The sequence below is a fragment of the Maylandia zebra genome, linkage group LG18 (genome assembly GCF_041146795.1).
Source record: "Maylandia zebra isolate NMK-2024a linkage group LG18, Mzebra_GT3a, whole genome shotgun sequence".
Classification (NCBI taxonomy): domain Eukaryota; kingdom Metazoa; phylum Chordata; class Actinopteri; order Cichliformes; family Cichlidae; genus Maylandia; species Maylandia zebra.
This window is the reverse complement of record NC_135184.1, coordinates 3,479,188-3,503,433: the sequence shown is the minus strand read 5'-3', so window position 1 is coordinate 3,503,433 and position 24,246 is coordinate 3,479,188. Positions and strand designations below refer to the sequence as shown.

The following is a 24,246-nucleotide window of genomic DNA, read 5'->3' as shown; positions in this document are numbered from 1 at the left end:
GGACCTCGGTATGACTCTATAGCACTGGACTGCATGCTGAGGTGGCAGTTCAGCCATTTGATGTTTCATGTTGCAGCAGCTCATGACTGAATGAACATGGTGCAATAAAAGTATTTTTAGAAGCAGATTTTTCCAAACACTTAATTTACTTGAGTAGGGTTAGGCGTTGCCACTTCAGCATGCAGTCAAGTTCTATACTCTTGCTAATGGCTTACTAATTTTATTTAGGTGTGTTGCAACAGGGAGACATGGAAAAGTTTCAGGACACCGGCCCTCAAGGACTGGAGTTTGAGACCCCCGGTTTAGAACATGTTCATTTGATAAAACATGGAAGAAGCAGTGGATCCAGAAACCGTCCCAGGACATGGACAACTGTCCATTTGTATTTCCCTTTACATCAATAATCTGTACCATTTTAATTAATGAGGAACATTTATCAGCAATTAAGATTCAATAAAAGAACTAGATGTTACAGTCCCTGATAATGTCTTTTTGGGAAATGACAAACATCTGAATGTAGTTTGTTTGAGTGTTGTAGTATTTCAACCGTCAATGTTTTAAAGTATTTTAAAGTGAAACTCAAATAAAGAATAAATAAATCCAGAGACGCTGATGTGTGTGTGTGTGTGTGTGTGTGTGTGTGTGTGTGTGTGTGTGTGTGTGTGTGTGTGTGTGTGTGTGTGTGTGTGTCAGAGAGAGTGTGTATTGATATCTTTGTGGGGACCAAAAATTGGAAATTTACTATACTTGTGGGGACCAACAGCCCTTATGAGGACCCAAATCCAGGTCCCCACAAGTTTGAAGACATTTTTGAGACTCAAAATGTGGTTTTAGTGACAGGGTTACAACTGGGTGATGGTTAGGTTTAGGGTAAGGGTTAGGGTTAGGCATTCATTTTTCATGGTTAGGGTAAGGGGCTTGGGAAAGCCTTATGTCAATTAGATGTCCCCACAAGATATGAATACCCGACGTGTGTGTGTGTGTGTGTGTGTGTGTGTGTGTGTGTGTGTGTGTGCGCTCTCTGGTTAAAATTGACTGAAGTCTTCAGACTTCTGTCGATTTCAGTCCAGACTGAGACACTGGTCCATCCAGCTGCTCCGTACAAAGGCTACTAATGGCGCTCGATTGTATGCGTGTGTGTGTGTGCATGTGTGTGTGTGCATGCATGTCCGTGTGTGTGTGTGTTACAAGCGTGCACACACAGCGCTCGCACAGAGACCCCATTTCCAAATGTCAAGTGTTTGTGAAATAAATGTCAACTAGCTGAGGGATGGGAAATCAAAAGGCTCCTTTAGCGCCGGCTGCAGCAGATACGACGGGAAACGGAAAAAAAAGTCATCGATTTTTCTTTTTTTATTTCCATCTTTGACGTGTCTTAAAAAAACCCAACAAAAATCCACATGAGGCCTGCAAAGAGAGCAGACGGGGCCGTCCTGGAATCTGCAGAGAGCAGCTAGGGGAGAATCTTTGGTATTGACGGACTGTCAGGCCGCCTGCCTCGCTCTCATAACGTCAGCAGATCTGAGAGAGGCTGGGAGACGCGTTATGACACCGGCGTGCGGTGGCAACCATCCCACGGATTTCTGGTTTTAGTCAGCCTCCAGAATCCGCTCCATCTGTTTGAACAGGTGAGAAGACGCCACCTGATTCCTGCTGCCATCATAGCACACCTCGTCCTCAAACTGTCGCTTCTTTAACTCAGTTTATTTTGCCAGAAAATGAGCCCAACATGTCAACTCGTGTGGTATTTTCTGGACAAACCGACAGCCGATGAATGTCTGATGACAACTGATAAAAAATGTTATCATATCATCCATCCATCCATCCTCTTCTGCTTATCCAGTTCAGGTTGTAGCCGATCCCAGCTGTCACGGGGCGAGAGGTGGGTACACCCTGGACAGGTTTCCAGCCTGTCACAGCACATCTCCTGGAAGCTAAATAGTCTTTCCCTCTTTGTGCCTGCATGACGGATGTAAATAAAACTGGTAACTCATGTGGGACGTTTTGCACACAGCGCAGGTATTGCACATTGGAAAAATAAATTCACGAGGGGAGGAAACCTCTTTTGTCCAGTAAGCTGACCGTCTTCATTACTCACCTCTTGTCTTTGGTCACATGTAATGGAATCACCGAGTCTTTGTGAGCGGGACGGATACGCAGGCGCGCTGTAATGGTTCACCTTTATGGACGTGCAAACTGATACTGGGCGGTAAGGATAGCAAACACTGCACTGTGTTCCTCTGCCTTCATTACACTGCAGGTTTTGCTTTGAATAAGTTCGTTCTGTTGCTTTGCAGTAAAGACAAAACTTTAGAGCACTCTTTGCATCTGATTTCTTCCTGGTTATCATCACTTGCACTGCATCTGAAGTATTTCTAAACGGCAGAAAATCCACTTTGAGAGACGAGCTCGTCACGTTCTGCTGTGCCAGACTTTTGCTGTATATCTGTCGTTTAACGCGATGTTCCACATCCAGACTCCTCCAGGCAACTTCACTGTGCTGGAATTCACAGGTTTACCACAAGGTTCACGTGCTATCAGCCAAAGGCTTCACCCAGGAAGTTTCCCTGAACTGTGACACCAGCTGAACCGTTAACATTTGCGGCCACAGACTGCTGGTTGTTTGGCGAAATGATGGCATATTTGCCCCACAGGAGGTTGATCAAGGCGTGCTGTTTGTACTTTTTAGTTTGGGTCACTCTAATCAAACAGAACTGTAGTTTTCCATGAACAAACATGATGAACTGCTGATTTTGAAAGACTCACTGATCACTAATGAAAGAACTCTGCGGTCTTTGCTTTTAGCAAATCAGGAAATCTTCCTGGAGATGTTCAATCAGTGACTTTTCTGTAAAACTCGAGCAGTTTTTCTGGTTGTTTGCAAATCACATCTTTACTGTAGGAATTAAAAGGACGTTTTTTGTAATTCTCTACAAATACGAACAACCTCAGGGCTGAGTTGTAATATGCAGATTGCAATATTTCATGCTCGCAAAGGAAACAACCTGTCTGATATAAAATGTTCAGAAAGGTCTTTGTGCTCTTTGCTCTGAGTGTCTGTTAGTCTCATTAATGAGCCACCTCAGAGCCTCATTATAGTCTCACTGCAGGTTTGGTCATAGTAAAAAGAATGTGTGCACGCTAAGCTAGTCCACAGAAGCTTAATGCTTGTACTTTTGGCTTACTGACTTATTGAACGTCAAACCGGAGCACGAACAGATTCAGGGTGTTTTTATATGAGATCCTACAGACGTGACTGCTGTAGCCATGAAAGCAGGTTTCTGAAGCCGCCATTGTTTGTGCTTTGTGGTGCACCGACGCTCTCGTGCACACGCGTGCCTCTTTTCTTTTGCAGTGTACCTGTTCCTTCTTTTGTCTCCGGTGAAACCTGCCCGTCACGTCCTACTTTCAGTCCGATCCCATCAGCAGAGACCTCTGTGTGCCGCGTCTGAGTGCACCGAGAGAGGAAGCAGGGAACACAGCAGCAGGACAGCAGCTCAACTCTGCCCTCTAAGGTGGGAAATGTGGTTACTGTATGCTGGTCTGTTAGTGGTTCAGCACATTTTCTGTGTTTTTGTTTATCAATCTAGCTGAAATAACGCGCTGCAGCCAAACGATTTCCTTTCTGAAGTTTCTCTCAGAGCATGTCTGAGTCACCACATCAAATACAAACGTAGGAGTAATCCTCCTAAAAGTCAAGTAGTCATCATTCCAAGAAAGGAAGAGTTTCTTTTTATCTTCATTTAACATCGCAGCTCTTGTGCTATCATTCAGCTTTGTTTCGTGCTCCAGTATGGTGGCTCTGCTGTGTTATTGCAGAGGGAGGATGTACACAGCAGCGGTTCATCCAACGTTCATGCAGAATCTAAACCTCTAAGTGATGTTATCTGCAGACTAGAGGTTGCATTAAAGGGCGGAGCTGTGAAAATTCATTTGAATCATTTTTTAGTGGTAGACACATTTAATAGAGATCAATCGGTCAAATCAATTTCAGTCACTGATACCATAAAGAGAGGGCTTTTCTCAGGGCAAGATAAACACGACCCTGAGTTTCCTGCACTCGCTTTCATGAGAAAACAGGAAATAGTCCCCAAAAATTAAAATGCACATTTGTTTATATTTATTTTGTAACTTCTCTAATTCAGTATTATAATATCGTGTTTGATCGTTACAGCAGAAGCACTGAAGCGTCGCCGTACGTGTGTCTAGACTTCGCTTGTAGGTATTTTATTGGACAGACAACTTTCATATTAGATTTTATTTCATCCCTCAGCTGCCTTCTCCGACCCTGAAACTGTCAGTGTCATGGACTGCGTGAAGCAGGCAGGGATGAAGGACCCAGAATGCAGACTCAACAGGCAGACTTAACTCAAAGCTCAGCTTCATTGCTGGAAGGAAAAACACAAAACTAAACTGGGAGATACTAGAAACTACACTTTTTTTTTTTTTTTTTTTTTTTAAAAAAAAAAAAGAAACTACACTCTCAAAGCGAACACACAGCCAGGGATGAGGGAGAACGTGACGCCGAGCAGAGGGAGACGCAGACACTAAATACAAAAGGGAAACAGGGCAAAGAGGAAACACCTGGGAAATATGGCTGGCAACTAATCAGACAAACGAGACGTTGGAGAAGCAAAACAGAACGCGACGCACAGGAAGTACAGGAACACACTGAGACACAGACTGACTAGATCAGGCTTGGTCAACTCCAGGCCCCGAGGGCCGGTGTCCTGCAGGTTTTAGATCTCACCCTGGGTCAACACACCTGAATCAAATGATTAGTTCATTACCAGGCCTCTGAAGAACTACAAGACATGTTGAGGAGGTCATTTAGCCTTTAAATCAGCTGTGATGGATCAAGGACACATTTAAAACCTGCGGGACACCAGGGCCTGGAGTAGATACAGGTAACAGCAGGAGCGACAGAGACACGACTGGGAATAAACAGAGACAAGACTTTACGTGGGGCATGGAACAGCAGGGAGGCAAGACAACAGAAGACCTCAAAACTAGATTGGAAAGTGAAGACGACCTTACAACATAAACAGAGGGTCGACAGAGAGCACACAGGAACTGGGGAGACAGACCACTTAGACAAACAGGAAGACAAGATAGACTTCACAGGAAACACACAGCGGCAACATGCAGACAACAAGAACACTGAGACGAGACCAAAACACGAACAGGACCAACAGGACTAACTTAGACACCAAAACCAGAATAATACTGAATAAGCTCCCTTGGTCAACGACTCAACAATCGGCCAGTATTCAGCCGTGGTTCGTTGGTCAGGAGAGATCAGAGTCACTAAAAGTGAGAGTTTCTGATCCTGCACACTCCACTGAGAGGAAATCCTGCAGAGTGGCCTCCTTCTGCCTCTCTGACCCTGCAGATGCTCCAAGACATTGATGCAGGATTCAGCCATGTATGTTTAATGTTATAAAGACAGCTCAGTGTTAACAGTGTTGTGTGTGAATTTTATGGCAGATTCACCATAAACCTTTGAATCATTCAAAATGACAAACAGCCGTTGGAAATGTGAAAAAAATATTTGGTTAATGAAGCTCTGCTGCAGGCTGTTGGTGCACTCGGCTGTGTAGTGTTTGGTTTTCACTTCATGTTCACGCTGCACAGTTTTAAGATCCCAGTAAGATTTAGTCAGCCTGATGTTTAGATGCTTTTTGTTTTTCATTCTTTTCTTTATTTGTGATCTAACCCGTGGAAGCTGCAGGTCACCTGTTACTAAATAAAACGAATGGGATTTCTACACCCAGAGCCTGGTTCTGCAGTCTGTCGTGTCCTTGTCTTTGTTTGCCTGTCTCATTCTCCTCCCAGGGAAACAGTGAGGGGACTCAATACACTTACAATATCAGGCATCTGGAATTTAAACTGGGATTTTATGTGCAAGTTTCAATTTATTTGAAACTTTTCATGGTGAAACAACCAAATCATTTAAACCTAAGAATCCAAAGCAGAAAAAGAAAGAAGACTATGATGTGGAACCAGCTAAGAGTAAAGTTACTCAGAGTGCTCATTTCCTCATAAATTAACATCCATCCATCCATCCATCTTCATCCGCTTATCCGAGGTCGGGTCGCGGGGGTAGCAGCCTAAGCAAAGAGGTCCAGACCTCCCTCTCCCCAGCCACCTCCTCCAGCTTGTCCGGGGGAATACCAAGGCGTTCCCAGGCCAGCCGAGAGATATAATCTCTCCAGCGTGTCCTGGGTCTGCCCCGGGGCCTCCTCCCGGTGGGACATGCCTGGAACACCTCGCCCAGGAGGCGCCCAGGGGGCATCCTTGCCAGATGCCCGAACCACCTCAGCTGGCTCCTTTCGATGTGGAGCAGCAGCTGCTCTACTCTAAGCCCCTCCCGGATGGCCGAACTTCTCACCCTATCTCTAAGGGAGAGGCCAGCCACCCTTCGGAGGAAGCTCATTTCCGCCGCTTGTATCCGCGATCTCGTTCTTTCGGTCACTACCCACAGCTCGTGGCCATAGGTGAGGGTAGGGACGTAGATCGACCGGTAAATTGAGAGCTTCGCTTTTACACTCAGCTCCCTCTTCACCACGACTGACCGGTGCAGCGTCCGCATTACTGCAGCCGCAGCCCCAATCCGTCTGTCGATCTCCAGCTCCCTTCTCCCATCACTCGCGAACAAGACCCCGAGATACTTGAACTCCTCCACTTGGGGCAGGAACTCATCCCCGACCCGGAGTGGGCACTCCACCCTTTTCCGGCTGAGAACCATGGCCTCAGATTTGGAGGTGCTGATCCTCATTCCCGCTGCGTTACACTCGGCTGCGAACCGCTCCAGTGCGAGCTGGAGGCCCTCACCCGATGAAGCCAACAGAACCACATCATCCGCAAAAATCAGAGATGAGATTCTGAGGCCACCAAAGCGAAAGCCCTCCGCCACTTGGCTGCGCCTAGAAATCCTGTCCATAAAAATTATGAACAGAACCGGAGACAAAGGGCAGCCTTGGCGGAGCCCATCACCCACCGGGAACGAGTCCGACTTATTGCCGGCAATGCGAACCAAGCTCTTGCAACGGTTGTATAGGGATTGAATGGCCCGTAGCAATGGGCCAGACACCCCATACTCGCGCAACACCTCCCACAGGACGCCCCGAGGGACACGGTCGAATGCCTTCTCCAGGTCCACAAAACACATGTAGACTGGTTGGGCAAACTCCCATGCACCCTCAAGTATCCTCGAGAGGACAAAGAGCTGGTCCAGTGTTCCGCGACCAGGACGAAAACCGCATTGTTCCTCCTGTATCCGAGGTTCGACTAGCGGACGAACCCTCCTCTCCAGCACCCTGGCATAGACTTTCCCGGGGAGGCTGAGGAGTGTGATCCCCCTATAGTTGGAACACACCCTCCGGTCCCCCTTCTTGAAGATGGGGACCACCACCCCGGTCTGCCAGTCCACAGGTACTGCCCCTGATCTCCACGCAACATTGCAGAGACGTGTCAACCAAGACAGCCCTACAACGTCCAGAGCCTTCAGGAACTCGGGGCGGACCTCATCGACACCAGGGGCTCTGCCACCAAGGAGTTGTTTAACTGCCTCAGTGACCTCGCCCCCGGAAATCGGTGGGTCACACCCCTCATCCCCAGACTCTGCTTCCTCCCCGGAAGACGTGTCAGTGGGATTAAGGAGGTCCTCGAAGTATTCCTTCCACCGCCCGACAATTTTCTCAGTCGACGTCAACAGCGCTCCGCCAGCACTATACACAGTGCAGGTAGAGCACCGCTTTCCCCTCCTGAGACGCCTGACGGTTTGCCAGAATCTCTTCGAGGCAGTCCGAAAGTCTTTTTCCATGGCCTCTCCGAACTCCTCCCACACCCGAGTTTTTGCTTCAGCCACTGCCCGAGCCGCATTCCGCTTGGCCTGTCGATACCTGTCGGCTGCCTCCGGAGTCCCACAGGCTAACCAAGCCCGATAGGCCTCCTTCTTCAGCCTGGTGGCTCCCTTCACCTCTGGTGTCCACCATTTGGTTCGGGGATTACCACCACGGCAGGCACCAACCACCTTGCGGCCGCAGCTCAATGCAGCAGCTTCGGCAATGGAGACGCTGAACATGGTCCATTCGGACTCAATGTCCCCAGTCTCCCTCGGAATGCTGTTGAAGCTCTGCCGGAGGTGTGCGTTGAAGATCTCGCGGACTGGGGCCTCTGCTAGACGTTCCCAGCACACCCTCACTACGCGTTTAGGTGCACCAGGTCTGTCCAGCGTCCTCCCCCGCCACCTGATCCAACTCACCACCAGGTGGTGATCAGTTGACAGCTCAGCCCCTCTCTTTACCCGAGTGTCCAGAACATATGGTCGCAGGTCTGGTGATACGATTACAAAATCGATCATCGACCTACGGCCTAGAGCATCCTGGTGCCACGTGCACTTATGGACACTCTTATGTTCGAACAGGGTGTTCGTTATGGCCAAACTGTGATTAGCACAGAAGTCCAATAACAAAGCACCGCTCGGGTTCAGATCAGGGAGGCTGTTCCTCCCAATCACGCCCCTCCAGGTCTCGCTGTCGTTACCCACGTGAGCATTGAAGTCTCCCAGCAGGACAACAGAGTCTCCAGGTGGAGCACCTTCCAGCACCCCCCCCAGGGACTCTAAGAAGGCTGGGTACTCCGAACTGCCACTCGGCGCATAAGCGCAGATGACAGTCAGGACCCGTTCCCCGACCCTAAGGCGCAGGGAACAAACCCTCTCGTCCACCGGGAAAAACCCCAACGTACCGGCAGCAAGCCGAGGGGATATAAGAATACCCACCCCAGCCCGCCGCCTCTCACCAGGGGCAACTCCAGACTGAGACAGAGTCCAGCCCCTCTCCAGGAGACTGGTTCCAGAGCCCAGACAATGCGTAGAGGTGAGCCCAACTATATCTAGCCGGTACCTCTCAACCTCACGCACCAACTCAGGCTCCTTCCCCACCAGAGAGGTGACATTCCATGTCCCTATTGCCAGTCTTGGCAGCCGGGGGTCGGTCCGCCAGGGCCTCCGCTCCTGGCCGCCACCCGGCTCACAATGCACCCGACCCCTATGGCGCCTCCTGCGGGTGGTGGGCCTGCGGGAGGATGGGCCCATGTCTCCTCTTCGGGCTGTGCCCGGCCGGGCCCCATGGACTAAGGCCCGGCCACCAGACGCTCGCCCTCGGGCACCCTCCCCGGGCCTGGCTCCAGGGCGGGGCCCCGGTAACCCTATCCCGGGCAGGGTAAACTGTTCCCTCGATATTCTTTTCATGGGGGTCTTCTGAATCGCTCTTTGTCTGGTCCCTCACCCAGGACCAGTTTGCCATGGGAGACCCTACCAGGGGGCAAAAGCCCCCAGACAACATAGCCCCTGGGATCCCTGGGACACACAAACCCCTCCACCACGATAAGGTAGCGATTCAAGGAGGAGAACATAGATTATATTTAAAACCAAGCAGTCTTAAACCTGCAGTCTTTCTAGTGGCCAGCAGGGGGAAAAGAAGTCCAGATGTACGGAGTTTTTGCAGATGTGACCACAAACGATGTCGTCTGCTATTTTGGACATCGGACAACCGCGGTGATGATGTATGATCAAGTGAATAAGGACTCGGTCACAAAGGCTTAGAGAGCGATCCACACGGAAAAATCAATATTCCCCAACTGGTTGTGAGCGGTTTCTGGAAATCCCTGGGAAAGTCGCACAGGCCTTCAGACCAGTCCATGACCCCCCCAGTAACGATCTATCGCTGGGGAAGAACGTGTATTCTTCAACCTGCTGGCAACCAAAACAATGGCTGCGAGGTTTCTTATGCATGTCATCGAGCAAAAGCTACCTGCCTACAATGCCAACCAACCAGGGAATACACATTTTCCCTGGCTGCATCCTGTCGCCAGCTCGATAGCAGACTGAGAGGTCAAGGATCACTAGAGCCCGGCCGAACAGCAAACACACCCCGCAGTCTTTCGCTACTCAAGTTAAATATGATATACATGCCAGCAAACATCCTCTCAGATGTTTGCTGGCCCCTCTCTAAGCTCATGTTAGCATATTTTTACATATAAAACAAGGCAAGAACAATAAAAGAAAAATTAGTAGCTATGAGTGAAACTAATCTCTGAGAAAATGGCTGAGCTTGGTTGGTTTGAACTGGGATACTGGAGTACACAGAAGCTCAAACAATGAGTGAGAGAATACGAAGTAATTAAAATCCAGTTTGGGCGTATGTGCGCATCCCTGCAGGAAATCAAACACCCATTGTTCCTCCACCTGCCACTGTCTGCTCATCTCCTCATCCCCTCACTCTTCCAGACATGCCGTCTCCCCCTCTGTGGAGGATGACTCATTGTTTTCAGAGTTTCCTCGACTCACAGCCACATTGGAGTGGGCTTATTTCTCCCTCTGTGCTGTGGGACTCCTGAACCCCCGGCTCATCAGCTGTAACGCAACTCGTCACATTGACCTGCCAAAGTTTTCAAGGATTCAAAGGCTCAACGAGAGCTCGGAGCCCTTTTAGAGCGAATAAACATGAAGATTTCTTCCAGAAGTGTAACTCATGTGTGTGAAAAGAAGCAAAACTAACACAAAGAGGCTCGGAGAAGCAAAGGGACACCAAAGGATGAGTACAAGATGCAGAAAGACATGGAACCAAACACGGAGCTCCACCATCTCCTCCAAATGTGGTCATTCATGTCTCCAAAAATGACCGTCTGAGGCTTCAAAATGTTGAGTCCAAAACTAATCAGTGACATGATGGTGGCGATGATCCAATAAGAGGCCTTTACCCATGACTACCACACAAAGTTACCAGAACAGTGATAAAATATGATATAATGAGGAACATGAACAGGTTCAGATGATTATTTGCCCTCCTGTCAGTCAGACTTTGAGTGTGTTTTCCACCTCGGGCTCAGCAGCTGTTATCGTGTGTCAGAAACTTTCCTTCCTGCTCAAACTGTGATCTCACACTTACAGGTGCACTCGCACTGCCTCGCTGTTTTCATTCCTCCAAACCTCGGTTCCCAGTTTCATCCGAGTGCTGCTATTCTCAGCCTCCTGATGAAGAACAGGGCCCACAGCTGACACACAGGTGCTGCGACACCTTTCGCATCTGACGGAAATGAATCGACAGCCTGAGAGCGCACGAGCGCAGCGGGCTTTGTTCGTTGTCATTACGTTTTTACAGTTTAAACTTCTGATTTCGTTTCAGCACCTCGGCTTTTCAAAATGAAACTCGCCGACGAATGATTCGAAGCTGGCAGAATACAGATCTTTAGTCTGCATTTAAATGCTCCATGCTGAAATCTGCAGACCTTTAAGGCTCCTGTCAGCTCCAGGTTTTGTGGCTTGTGGCTGGTTACATATATATATATATATATGTATGTATATTCTTATGGGAAGTGATCCTACAACATGAAACGCTGGTATCGGAAGTATGGATATTTTAGGATGGCTCCACACGTCACTACCCCTCAGTCAGTGAGTGAGATGGTAGATAGCGGTGAGGAGGAGAGTGCGAGTGCGTCGCAAAAACACATAAATATGACTGACACAATAGACAAAGCAGCATCTGGCTGCAGTTTAAAGAAGAAGCAGATACTAAGAGGAGAAACCGCATCAGCCCATCCAAGCTGTTTGGTTTTCAGCCTGCACTGAGGACAGACTGCTCGGCTGCTGAGTTTGGGTCTGTTTCTGTTCTGTGGTTTTGTTTACAGTGTTTTGTTTTTGTGTTGAATTAAAATGAAGTTTGATTAAAACATTAAACAAAAGTAAGAATGCCTGCTTTTGTAACAGAACAAATAAACAAAATTAGGCAATTATAAGGTTTCTCATAATAACACTAAATGCAAAAGAGTTTATCAACACACATGTATGAGGCTTCAGACGTATGAAGGAGAGGAAGGTGAGAAAACTTTCAAAGGTCAACTCTAGGAACTGGAAATTTAAATCTTACATGTAACGACTGAATTCATTTTATTTTTACATTTTCATTTACTAAATCGTGACAACTGAATGTAAAGCTTTTTGTGGCTGAGGCACAATCGGCCCTGTCTCTGTTACACAACAAAGACGAGTCCTGATGGTTTAGCTGGTGACTCAGATGAAATGAGCACAAACCTGTTTCTTTTCCTTTTCCTCGCTTTCCTGGTTTGATCGTCTGAAAGTCCATAAACAGGGTCTGTTTATGCCGTCAGGGTTATGAATCTTACATGTAATATATCCCCTGAGCTGGAAATCTTGCCTTCTGTCTCAGACTGGATGACACTCTAACGGCTTCAGCGTGAGCGCTGCCTCTGAAGAGGAAGATTTAGGCAGCAAGGAGACGATCAAAAAACTCTTTTTAGCTGAGGTACAATCTGTTCATGCTGGCGCATTATTACCATTTAATATATGAAAATTGCTTCATGTTTAACATTTAACTGTTGATTTTTAGAGATAATGAAGATTTGGGGATTCTCGTATGCAGTTAAACATTAAAAACAGCAACAATTTTCATTATTTCCCTGTTTCAGCGATCTATCAGGCAGAAGTAGGACGAAACTGGCAGATTTGGTCTTTGAGCTTCTTAAACGATTGACGAGAACATCTCACATCTTCACTTTGGGATCCAGTTACTATTTACAGACATCTCATGAACCATATTAGTAATGAAAAGACTAATTTGTTGCAGTGGTAGTGTAAATGTTTTGCTTATTAGTCATGCAAAATAAACTCAGCAGGCAGGAAACAATTTGCAGAGTCATTCATACGGAGATAATAGATGAGTGTAATCTGCCTCGCAGTCTGTCATCAAATATCCTGAGAGATGCTGCGCTCTCTTTTAACCTGCCCGGCCCTCCTCTGCTCTTCACACCCACTGTCTGCTTTATGTACGAGCAGCTGCACTGCCTAAAATGATGAAATCACGTCAATCATTCACAGAGTTGATCCACTGGTTTTCCAAGTCAAGTCCGGAGATAGGCAAGCCTTTCAAAGCTACAGGGATGTTTCAGAGCCTGAAGGTGAGACCGTGCCAACGACAGAGGAAGAACAAAGACCATCCATGTGTCCGTGTGCGCTGTGGGGAGTTATCGAAGCCCTAACTCAGGGAAAGCCTGGCAGGAGATAAAAATTCGGGTCTGTTCACTCAAACTGATGACACACGACTCATCATTTGACTTTTAAAATGAAAACAGTTTAAAGGAAAAAAGTTTCTCCAGTGCCCTCAATCTATAATTTCCTGCCTCAAATTGCTGTGATTACTGCCTATTGTGCAGCTCGTTATGGGCTGAATAATGTTTCACGATGAATGCTCAGGTTTGTTTGGCCTTTCTTTCATTTTTTCTTGTAAACAACTAAGAAAACCTCCAAGAATGGTTTCCAGGAACAGTCTGAGATCACGCAGCGTTGTCCAAATGTTTTGACAGAAATGTTATTGTTCTTCTTCATGACGGATCACGTCTTACCCTGTAACAGAAATATGCAGCGTAAACTTCAAAGAACAGAAGCAGCTCCTGGTATTGTTTAGGCACCTGTGAGACGTGGACATTAAATTGCTATTTTTTCTCGGGCTCTAGTCCTGGTCAGCTACCTTTCACCTGGACATCTTTCTTGGACTTTTAAACAAAGTAAAGTTTGGGTACAAGAGTAGTTCAGTTTATCCTTCGTACTAAAAATAAGAAAAGCAGAGATAAAGTCAGTCTTAGAACAATATTTGCTGGGTTGCTAGCAACCAAAGGAACAATACAGACTAGATTTTCCAACTCCTCGCTCAAACATGCATGATGTAAACATTTAAAGTTAGCAGGAATGTGCGTTTGCGTCAGTTTGACTGGACGGCGTTGCAGACTGCCGGATGACGGCGTCTGAAGTTGAGGCTGCTGTAACCGAGTTTCGCCACGCAGGATTCACGTCTGTTTTGTTGACTTGTGCTCCAGTTTGATTGCACAGTGTGTGTTTATAGTTTTTCCAGATATTCACTCTGCGAGGTGGAGGCAAACTCCAGATAGTCCTAACATGAGTGAGCTTTTCGCATTTCCAGCTGCGTTGGATGCTGGCCTGGTGGAGAGCTTAGAACAGCAGCAGACGGAAGTTCAGCAGTTTAAACAGCACACCGAGAAAAATATGTGTAATCACCAGGAGGGAGGCTGGCCCTGCTCTCTGTGTGAACATGCAAAGGTTACAAGACATTTTGACTCTATATATAAGGTGACTGAACCCCCCCACCCCACCCTACACCAGCCCACCTCCTCCTCCTCTTCCTCCTCCATGCTTGTTGTCGAACAGCCTTCAGAGCTGAGCAGATGTTTGTCGGACAGCAGAGGTCGTTTCAGAGAAGCTTTAACTCCAGAAATGCTCCTTTCATGACTGCAGCGGCTCTCCGCGGGAATCCACCATCCGCCCACACAGCTCTTTGAAGTGCAAACCGAGGCTTTCGCAGCACTTTTCACCTCCACCTCTGGACGCTGCAGAGAGGATTGTGTGGAAGCGTGTGTGTTTGTGCACGTGCATGTGTAGAAAGTTAAAGTCTTATGTATGCGTGCTTTAAAATAACAGTTTAACATTAAAGTTAATGTTTTGTCTCCGAGTTTTGTCTCCAGTTATTGATGTGTTTTAATAAGAGTGAACTGCTGCCCATAGAGTCGAATATCTCCTTTAAAGAAGAAGGAAGGGCGCGTTCAATTTTCTTTCACTCGAGTGAACTTTCATCACATTTTCAGGCTTGTAGGAGGCAGGTTTGTAAAACATTACACATTTCATGCTACTCACCAAAGCATAAGATCTCCTGTAATCTCATATAAATGGCCCAAAATGTGTTTAACTTTTACACTGACAGGGATTTCAAACTTTCTTTATCCAAAGTGAAAGCAGAGTTGCAAGTTAGCCCAAGGTTCCTGATAGATTATTTAACAAATGTCGAAAGAGGACCAAGAGCTTTCATCATCGTAGATACAAATCTGCCAGGAGCACACACAAGGACTTCAGTTTCAGTAAATGTATAACTGAAGGCCATCTGCATAGCAGCAATAGCAAATGTCTTCAACGGGGCTCAAAATATGCTGAAGAGGAAGTAGATATATTAGAAACAGTAAGGGGCCCAATAAAGAACCCGGTGACACACCGTGGGAAAGGGAAGTGGCAGATGACCTGTACTTGGAAACCGCCACAGAAACGCATCGTTCAGACAAACATGAGAACCACTCCAAGGCAGATCCAGATACACCGACCCAATATTTGTTGGGTTTTTCTCTGTGTGTAGTATTGTGGGGTCTACCTTACAACACAAAGCACCTTGAGGTGACTGTTGCTATATAAATAAAACTGAATTGAATTGAATAATTAACATCATAACAAATGCAGCAGCATTATGCAAGGAGACTTGTTGCAGACAGGTTGCACTCATCAGCACACACTGGCTCAGGCTGACTGCAGTTATTCTCTCCCTCTGTGAGTGATTCAGTGACCACCAGGTGACCTCTGCGATAACCCTGCTACTGAAAGCTGATCCTAAGTTACCATCTCCAGATTCAGCCACAGTCTTCCTCCAAAACCTCTCTTTAAAAATGACCCATCTCCAGATGCTGCTCCTGTCTGTTTCTGTCCTGTTGGTGCTGACATGAACTTTAATTTTACCCAGAAGTTGTTTCAGAGAGCAGCAGAAAGAGCCAATCAGGAGTCTCATCTGTTCACCGCAGCCGCTCGTCAAAAACTGAACTGGTTCTGACTCGAAGCACAAAAACATCCCAGAGCAGCCCGACAATCAGCAGCCATCTTGGAGGTAATGAGAAAACTGCGACTGTTTTAACGTTTCATTGACCTCACCGGCTCGCTGATTACACTTGTCAATATTGTCCTGCACGCCGCCGCCGCCTCCTGAGCAGGAAGAAGATGAGACAGCGGTGAACAGGCCACTTATGGTCTCAGCGCCTCAGCAGAATCGCAGATGAGTGGACTGACTCCATACGATGCAGGATGTGTTCATTTCTCAGTCACACAGCAGCTAATATATTAAAGTAGGATTTGTTTCTGATAGCACAAAATAATCACCACGTACTTTTCAAAGGGGGGTGACGATAAGTGTTTTCCCAGCTGCTTCCTGGCTTTTAAAATCGGCTGTTTTCAGCGGCTCAGTGGCAGCAAACTGGCCTGGTGTGTTAGAAATGTTATAATTAACAAGCATTCATGGCTGAAATGTTTAATGGCACAAACAGTTTGCAATCAATATATTTAATCAACACTTACGTTTCCACAGACACATTTTGGTAAGATTGTGCCCGGTGGTGTTATATCGAGTGGAAAATGTGGGCACATTTAAGAGTCCACACATACAAACTCACAGCCTTACATTGATTCCTGCACACACACACACACACACACACACATCAGCGTCTCTGGATTTAAAATCAAAGCGGGAACATCAGGAGACCCTGATCAGTCGATCTGGGTCAGTTAATAACTTCCTGATTTTTTTCAAAGGTGCACATAACAGTGGCTTTGGTATCACCACCTCTATTGGTTTTGATGTGTTTCACTACAACTTGTTCATGAACAAACAGATTAATTCACAGGATGTGAGAGACGGGAATGTCGGCAGGTATGCAAAGATTGACCTTCCCGCAGGGACTCACCTGTCAGCAGATCAGGTGTGTGTGGCTTTAACATTTTAAACTCGGGTCTAAAAGGTTTACATTGAAAAAAGCAATAGATGGATGTTTATTTTACTCCCTGTCTGACATCCCATTGGTTTAAAAATTAGACAGAGCTCTCTGTGTGTGAAGCCCCGCCCTCTTCACACACATGTAAACAGGCTGAGTGAAACATCTTCCTGGTTAAATAACCGTCTGTGTTTCTGTGCTGACAGCGAAACGTTGCTGACTAACGGATAAATCTGTTGATGTTTGCTCGGTGATCACAACACGCCCCCCCCAGCTTTATTTATAAGCTGACCCACCTCTGTCACTCTGTCCAGATGTGACACGCAGGCATCTCCTGCATTAGAGTAATTACGCACACACAGAAAAAATGTGTTTTCGTGTATTTTGCGTCAGGCGGAGGGAGAGTGCTGCCGGCTGCAGTTGACTTTAACAGACGCTCGGCGTGCCATCTGTGGGGCCAAAGCTCTTAATCACCCTTAAGTCTATTGGACAGTGCAGCAAATGTCCTTAAGAGCTTAAAAAGCACAACCGGCACACTTTCACACACATTTACACATCAGCTCTGAAGGGTTGTGCGTTCTTTTTTTTTTTAGCAGAGTTCAGATAATTACCATCTGCAGATCATTATTTATTCTCTTATCTTGCTAACATGTGACAAATTAAAGGAAAAACTGAAACATAGACCCCTCCCACCAAATGCCAGACGTCCAATGGCTTTGTTTTCTGGGATGAATCTGGTCAGCTATAGTCTCTGCTGTTAGAAATGCGTTCTTTTACACACTTATAGAGGTGAAAGTGAAAGATTTTCAGCTTAATATGGGACTGGAATTATTAGCGAATCTGCCTCAGCTGTTACAGCCACCACTTTTATTATCATAAACTATATGATGCAGTCTGCTTAGTGTCTTCATCATCATCATCAATTAGCTGAGCTGCATCATAGAGATTACGTTTTAAAAGAACTTCCAGCAGATGAGCTGATGACACTCACACAGCTGTCACTTCAAATCTATTTTTAATGAAAACATCAGGAAAAAAACGTTCATCATTGAAATATTAGCTGGGAACGTATAGAACAAGAGTGACACATGCAGACAGCATTCATAAGAGTAGATATGCACTGATAGCAAAACCATCAGAGCTGTAAAATGAAGCCAGCATGGACATGACAAACACTGCACTTCCTCTGATGTCCACTAGGGGCTGCCTCCAACCTAGTCCTCATGGATTCCCAACTTTACAGCAGAAATAAACATGTTTACAACCTGCTACAAAAGTAAACAAACAAAAACCACTTTAGGTCTCTACTGACAGTAATGGTAAGGCTTAAAGTTAGGGGCGTGGCCACTTTGATTGACAGGTTAGAAACAGAAAGCTGTTGCTTCTACCTGTGTGCTGGGCTTCACCTGCACAGGACATTTCAACCATGTCTGTGTGCTGCAGTCTGTGCTTCAAATTTGATGAGAGCCATTCTAGTATAATAGTCTGTTACTTAGCAGTAAGTGGATAACCTAGCAGTGTGAGTGTGTGCAGACCTGTATGGTTTATAATTTAGCTGATAAACACTCGGCCCATTTATCTAAATAGGGTCAAACACTTATATCTCCATAAAGTATGACAGCAGCCAAAATGCTCATAGTGGTTTCCAAATGTGATGAGTAAAATAGTAAAATAACCACAAAATTAGTTTTTGTGACTATTTTACATCTTGACTCGGCTCTTTGTGTTAATTCACCTCTCTGCATTCAGTCATTAGTTATTCATCTCTGGCTCTCTTTCACAGTGTGTATTCTCCCCCACCTCCAACTGATCACAGCAGATGCCTGCCCTCCCTAAGCCTGGTTCTGCTGGAGGTTTCTTTGTGTTGAAAGGGAGTTTTTCTTTCCCACTGTCCCCATGTGCTTTCTCATAGTTTTTTTTTTTAAAAGGCTGAAATGTAAATAATCATGTAAATATTCAGTCAGTGTGTGTGTTCGTTTTGGACCCTCATACTTAAACCCAGCATGCGCTGAGGTGATGTATCTCATAATGAGCTCATGGTAACATGACTGAACTCCATCATGGCTAAAAACGCATCGCTGACCCTCTGCGGTGAGCTCCGGGGTCCCGTAGGCGGCTATAATTAGCACCGTCCCGGTGAGCAGGCAGCATATGTAGAGCGGGGGCGGTTTTTGGCTCCTACACACACACTTCCGTGTTTATCTGTCACCGTAAAGCAGGAAGCACTGTAGTAATGTGTAGGAGTTGACGAGCCCTCCTGCTGCTGGTTCCTCACAGGTATGTCCACCGGTTACCGTCTCAACTCTCTCCCCCTAACGTCCCCCTCCCGCCTGTCTCCGCTCCGTAAACCCTCCGCAGCCGTTTGGACCGCAGACATTAGCCTCTCCCGGGCTAATTCCTCCCGGACGGTCCGTGTTTACACCGCTGTTCCTGTTTAGCCCATTAACGAGCCTCCCGGCCTCTCTGTTGAAGGTGTCTTATGAAGCCACAGTCAGGTGATTTCTGCCGTTACAGGTAAAGAGAAAGCAGCCGGGGAAGGAGCTACATGGAGGCTAACTAACTGAGCCCGGATCCGTCGGTGCTCGGCAGACGATCACACACACACACACGGGGACTGCGGTACATCGGTACCGAAATGCCAGCCGGTAAGCTGCATGTCGGTGTGTGTCAATGAGTGTGAGTGTGTGTGCTGACATGTTTGACAGCTATCCCTACAGTCCGGTGTGTCAGTGTTGCGTTTAAGTGTTGGGCTAATTGTTACAACGGTAAATGGCTGTCTAAAAAAAGTGCGGTGGTGTGTTCATGGTCACTGTTTCACTGTGGGATTTTTAAGGTGTCACCTGTAGTCCCCGCAAATGACGGATCAATCGATTAATTGATGATCTTCATCCTTAAAATGCTTCTCAAAGTAGAGAATCTTTTTTTTTAGTCCAGATTGTTACACGTTTCACCTATAGAGTGTAACACATATCTTCAAATCAGTTTAGAAGCAAAATAATCTGTTTTGTTTTTTTTTTTAATTTGAGAAGCTGCAGATTGTTACTTTTGACATACAAAGGCCCTAATTCATTTAACTGTTTAAAAAAAAAAAACCCAGTTATGATTTAAGTTTCAGTGAATATGGAGAATATTACGACAGTGCAGCTCTTTTGTCCATCCCTAAAAGGTCAAACTCACTTGCTGTTTAGTTCAGTTCCAGCCGAGATCTGCTCAGCTCAGCAAGATTGGTCTCGAGGAAGAAAAAAGTTTTGACAAGAGAATGTTTGGAAGTTACGACTCCAGAAAAACATTACTGACAACATCTAACAAGGAAGGGCCTGATATGTCATCACATGGTTCAGAGTGAATCATTGTCCTCGTCAGTAGGGAGTGTCCACTGGAAAACTTGGGTGGTAACTTGTACATCCATTGTCTGCTTTTGTCGAATAAACATAAAAATGCCTTTCAATACAGAAAAAACTTTTATGTGGTGCAAGAAAAGCAAGAAAAACACCAAAACAAGGTGCTCGGTGGAGGATAAGCCCCACAAATAAAATATCCAAGTCGTTTTTAAATCTAAAAATGGAGACTGCGTCCTTCTCTTTTCACCATCGCCTGTCGGTTGGGTGTAACTGCTTCTGTGCCGTGAAAGAAATAAGGATGAGATGTGGGGTAAATCTATCAAGCGTTGCCTCGAGCCGTGCAGTAACTGTGATAACGCTGATATAAACTCATAGCTGAGTATCATTTCTGATCTAAAGCTTTTCCTCTGAATGCTGTTGTGAGTCACTCCTGCTGCCAGTGCGTGTAAGGTGCGGTCAGACCTGTGAGGCCAGGTGGAGTTTAACCCTCTGATGTGATGAAAAGCAGCCGATGATGAGAGCAGGGCTGTAAACAGGAATAAATTGTAGGAGATGGCACGAGTTAGCGTCTCTGAGCTGTTCCTCCTGCTCTGCTGCAAACATTATTTGATCATCCAGGTGAATAAGCTGCACTTTATTTCTGAAGATCAGACTTGTTTGTAGCCTGAAGCCAGCCTGACTCTATCACTCCTAAGCTGGCTGAACACTGGTCAAACTTTATTGTCAGTGTCTGTAAGTTCAGACCACCATGACTGAAGACTTTATTACACGAATGTATTTCCTCCTGTATGTAAATCACTGCTCTCTGCAGCAGCTGTGTAACTACTGGTGCAGTTGTAATGTCAGCTTGGTTTCAACATAATCATTTATTAAGGAGGAATTGATCTTAATTTTCAATCGACAGACCTAAACATTCACCTACATGCACACGCAGCTGAATCCCTGATGTCCACTTCATTAGATTCCTGGAATATTATGGGTTTTTGTGGAAGTGTGTTGCAGAGAGGAAGCATCAGTCAGGCAGTCTCAGAGGCAATTTGACGACTGGGTCCCTTTAACAGAAATGAATCCAGATGCTTTTTTCCTGTTGTTTCCCCCCTCACGGTATTTTCTGCATCCAGCCCACAAAGTTTGATTTGTGGAAATGACGCAGCTGCTGTCGGCATCACAAAGGATTTATTGTCATTGAACTTTTGTGGTGTATTCAAGTAAATAATAAAACATGTGTAAACATAAAAACAGCTCTCATATAGCACACTGGATGCGTGAGACGTCTTCCAGTGTAAGATACCGGTGCCAGATGAAACCCGTCCAAGTGCTGTTTGTTTGTTTGTTTGAGCATTTGGAAAGAAGCTGTGGTGCTTCTGGATTTCATGGATTGATGACGTCTACTAGAACGCAGCAGAAGTCACACGTGAACTTCTGATAGTTTCAGGGATTTCTTTTCCTCGTGCAGACGGTGACAGACAGGTCGGGGTGGTCTGTGGTGGTATAGAGAGGGCTGTTGATGAAGTGATTCCTGCCCTCACCTGTGGTCGCGAGCTGTGCATAGTGATAGAAAGAAAGAGCTCATGGATACGAGCTGCAGAAATGAGTTTCTCTGAAGGATGTCTGGGCTCTTCCTTAGAGACAGAGTGAGGAGCTCCATCACTTTAAAGGACTCAGAGTAGAGCTGCTGCTTCTCCACGTTGATAGGAGCTGGGTGAGGTGGTTCAGGATGTCGCCCGGGGCACCCACGACATGCTGGAGTGATTATGTCTCCCAGCTGGACTGGAAAAACCTCTGTGCCCCCCCAGAAGAGCTGGAGGAGTTGGCCAGAGAGAGCAGAGTCTGGGTCTCTCTGCTTGGACTGCTGCCCAGATGCAGAGAAGCAGCAGAAGATGGATTTAAGTTTTCTGCTGTGAAAACTTGTTTCTGAGTTTGAAAACCCGTCTCATTCATCACAGAGGAAGTCCTAAAGTTTGATTCTCAGGGATTTGACAGGATTTTTGTTTTCTGCCGGCTGTAGGTGGAGTGAGTCACACCTCTCGACATTGGAGTTTATCATCTTAAAATTCAGCATTTTTGTTTTGCTTTTTTCTTCTTTCGCTCTCTGTAACTCTCATCTTTTATCTGCTACATTAAAGATGAAGTCAAATAAAATAAATCAGTCTTTTTATTAAAAACACATCGAGGTTTCTGTGATCTGCTGCAGTGGTTTTTTTTCTTGTCCTTCTTACTCTCTGTCCTCACTTTAACCCCTTTAATCTTGAATCAGCGATACGTGATTTCAGACTCTGTGTGTGTGTGTGTGTCTGTGTGTGTGTGCGGAGTCTTGACTGTTTCTATTTTGGGAAAGTTGGACTTTGGGCGCCCTCGCCTTTTCTCCTCCTCGAGCAGCAGCTCTGGCAGGTAACCAGCTGCTGTTTACTGCAGATCGTTTCTCTCCTAAAAACCCACTTGGCTGCTGAGACAAGTAGGATGAGAAACGAGTCTGCGGGCCAAGAAACAATCTCCCCCCAGACGGACTCATTATGCTTTGGAGCAGTAGCTGGTGCTGGTGGTGGAGGAGGAGGAGACGGAGGTGGTATTTCAGGCTGCTGATGTGTGTGGATGCTGGCGGTTTTGCTGCAGACAGCATCTGCAGCTTCAAGGACTCTGCATCCCTGCAGGCCTCGAGTCTGCTCTATAATTAGTCCTGGTGGTAAACTGCTGATTGCATTAGTGTTAATGTGACGCTTTCAACATCGATCCCCGATGGGCTGAAGGAGCCGCGCAGGGGTGCGTGTATACATACATGCATGCATGCATGCATGCATGCATGTATGTATGTATGCATGTGTTTCCTGGACCCAAACGTCCCTCCTTATGTTTGTTTAACTTAACATTAAAAGTTTTCCACTTTTAAAGGGTGAAAACATTGTTTGGACACACGCAGCACTTCAGAGCACTGAACTAATTATTATAATATTTTATTATTAATAATAATAATATTGTGATTTACACTTCCTTAATAAATGACTCCAGATTGAAGTAAAGGCCTACGCTGGGAATAAAAGTAGGGATTTACATTTACTTGGAAACTACTCGATAAAGATGAGACAAAACGAGACTAAACCTCTGAGGGTTAATCAGATCAGTTTGTGATAATAAAAATGAAAATGTTCTCAGTTTTTACAGAGCTCAGGTTTCTCGGTTGCTATGGTTACGCATCCCACTGAAGAGTCTCAGTCATGCGTGCTGTTGGTGTCGGCAACAAACAGCGCTTTGTGACTGTTTCACTTTATTTTAAAACGATTTAACGGCCAAGTTTAAAATAACTTTATTCTAAAACGAGCTCCCAGACAGATGGTGGGCGTCAGTGATTGGTCCTTAGTTTTTCACGCTCGCAGCTCATTCTCGCCTCTGTTTGGCTGCTAATTGGGCGAAGGAATGTGCTGCTCCCCTCCCCCGCTCGCTAAACAGTCGGTTCACAGGGAGATGCTAACAGGCTGCAGCTGCGGTGATGTCACTTTTTTCTTATTTTTCACATGAATTCTGGAGCAGACGTTACAAACTCGCTGTCGTCTCAACGACGATCCCTCCATGCTCATGTACATCCAACCAAAGTCTCGTCCAATCAGCATCGGTGTCACGTTTCCTTAATTCCATGTCAAACATGGCTCAAGTTTCAAGTTATGACATCAGTGTAGGTACAAGGCTTCAGATTGCTTTAAACACTCAGTATCGGAGCATTGCGAGGGAATGACGCTAATATGGTCATCTCATTCCCACGGTTTGCAAGGGACAGCCAATCAGAAGACAGCTAGCTTAAAGGAGGGTTGGCTTCAAGCCTACCCAGTCAAAGTTGAATCAGGCGTGTGCGTCTGAGCCACTGGGAGACAGGAAGTGGATAAAACTGTGTTGATTTGGCTCATTTTCAGTTCTGTTGGCATTTATAGTCGACACAGATTTTTCTGAGCGCTGCTCCATTTCCAGAGCTCTCACTCCTGGGTGTGTTGTGGTCTAGAGGCTCTTATTATCCTCAAAGTGTTAACCACCTCAATTAAGTCATTATGTAGGACAAACCCGCCGTCGCTGCTGTCGCCTCTCCCTGTGCTGCTGCTGCTCTTTAAGTCTGAACGAACAGTCAGATAAGCGCACGGGGAGATAAGTGGAGATAAATGGAAATATTCCTGATGGGAAACATTTTTTATTCTCCTGTTATTATGCAGAGACATTTACATTCAGGGTGATCTGAAGAGGACGCTTCAGTCTACCACTCAGATCCTGATGCCCGTCTTCTTGTAGCCACTAAACGATGCTTTAA

The 24,246-nt window shown here is 46.1% G+C and overlaps 1 protein-coding gene across 2 annotated transcripts in view; it reads left to right on the top strand.

Moving 5' to 3' along the window:
- Positions 1–18,677: 18,677 nt before the first annotated feature.
- Positions 18,678–24,246, top strand: part of efr3a (EFR3 homolog A (S. cerevisiae)) — a 113,379-nt gene continuing 107,810 nt past the window's right edge. The window contains exons 1-2 of one of the 2 annotated variants that reach the window (XM_076876938.1): positions 18,678–18,894; positions 19,132–19,262. In XM_076876938.1, the coding sequence (XP_076733053.1) occupies positions 19,253–19,262 (10 nt within the window). In that variant the 5' untranslated portion in view covers positions 18,678–18,894; positions 19,132–19,252. Of the gene's footprint in view, positions 19,026–19,131; positions 19,263–24,246 lie in introns of both variants that reach the window. The other variant, XM_076876939.1, reaches the window with a different exon arrangement.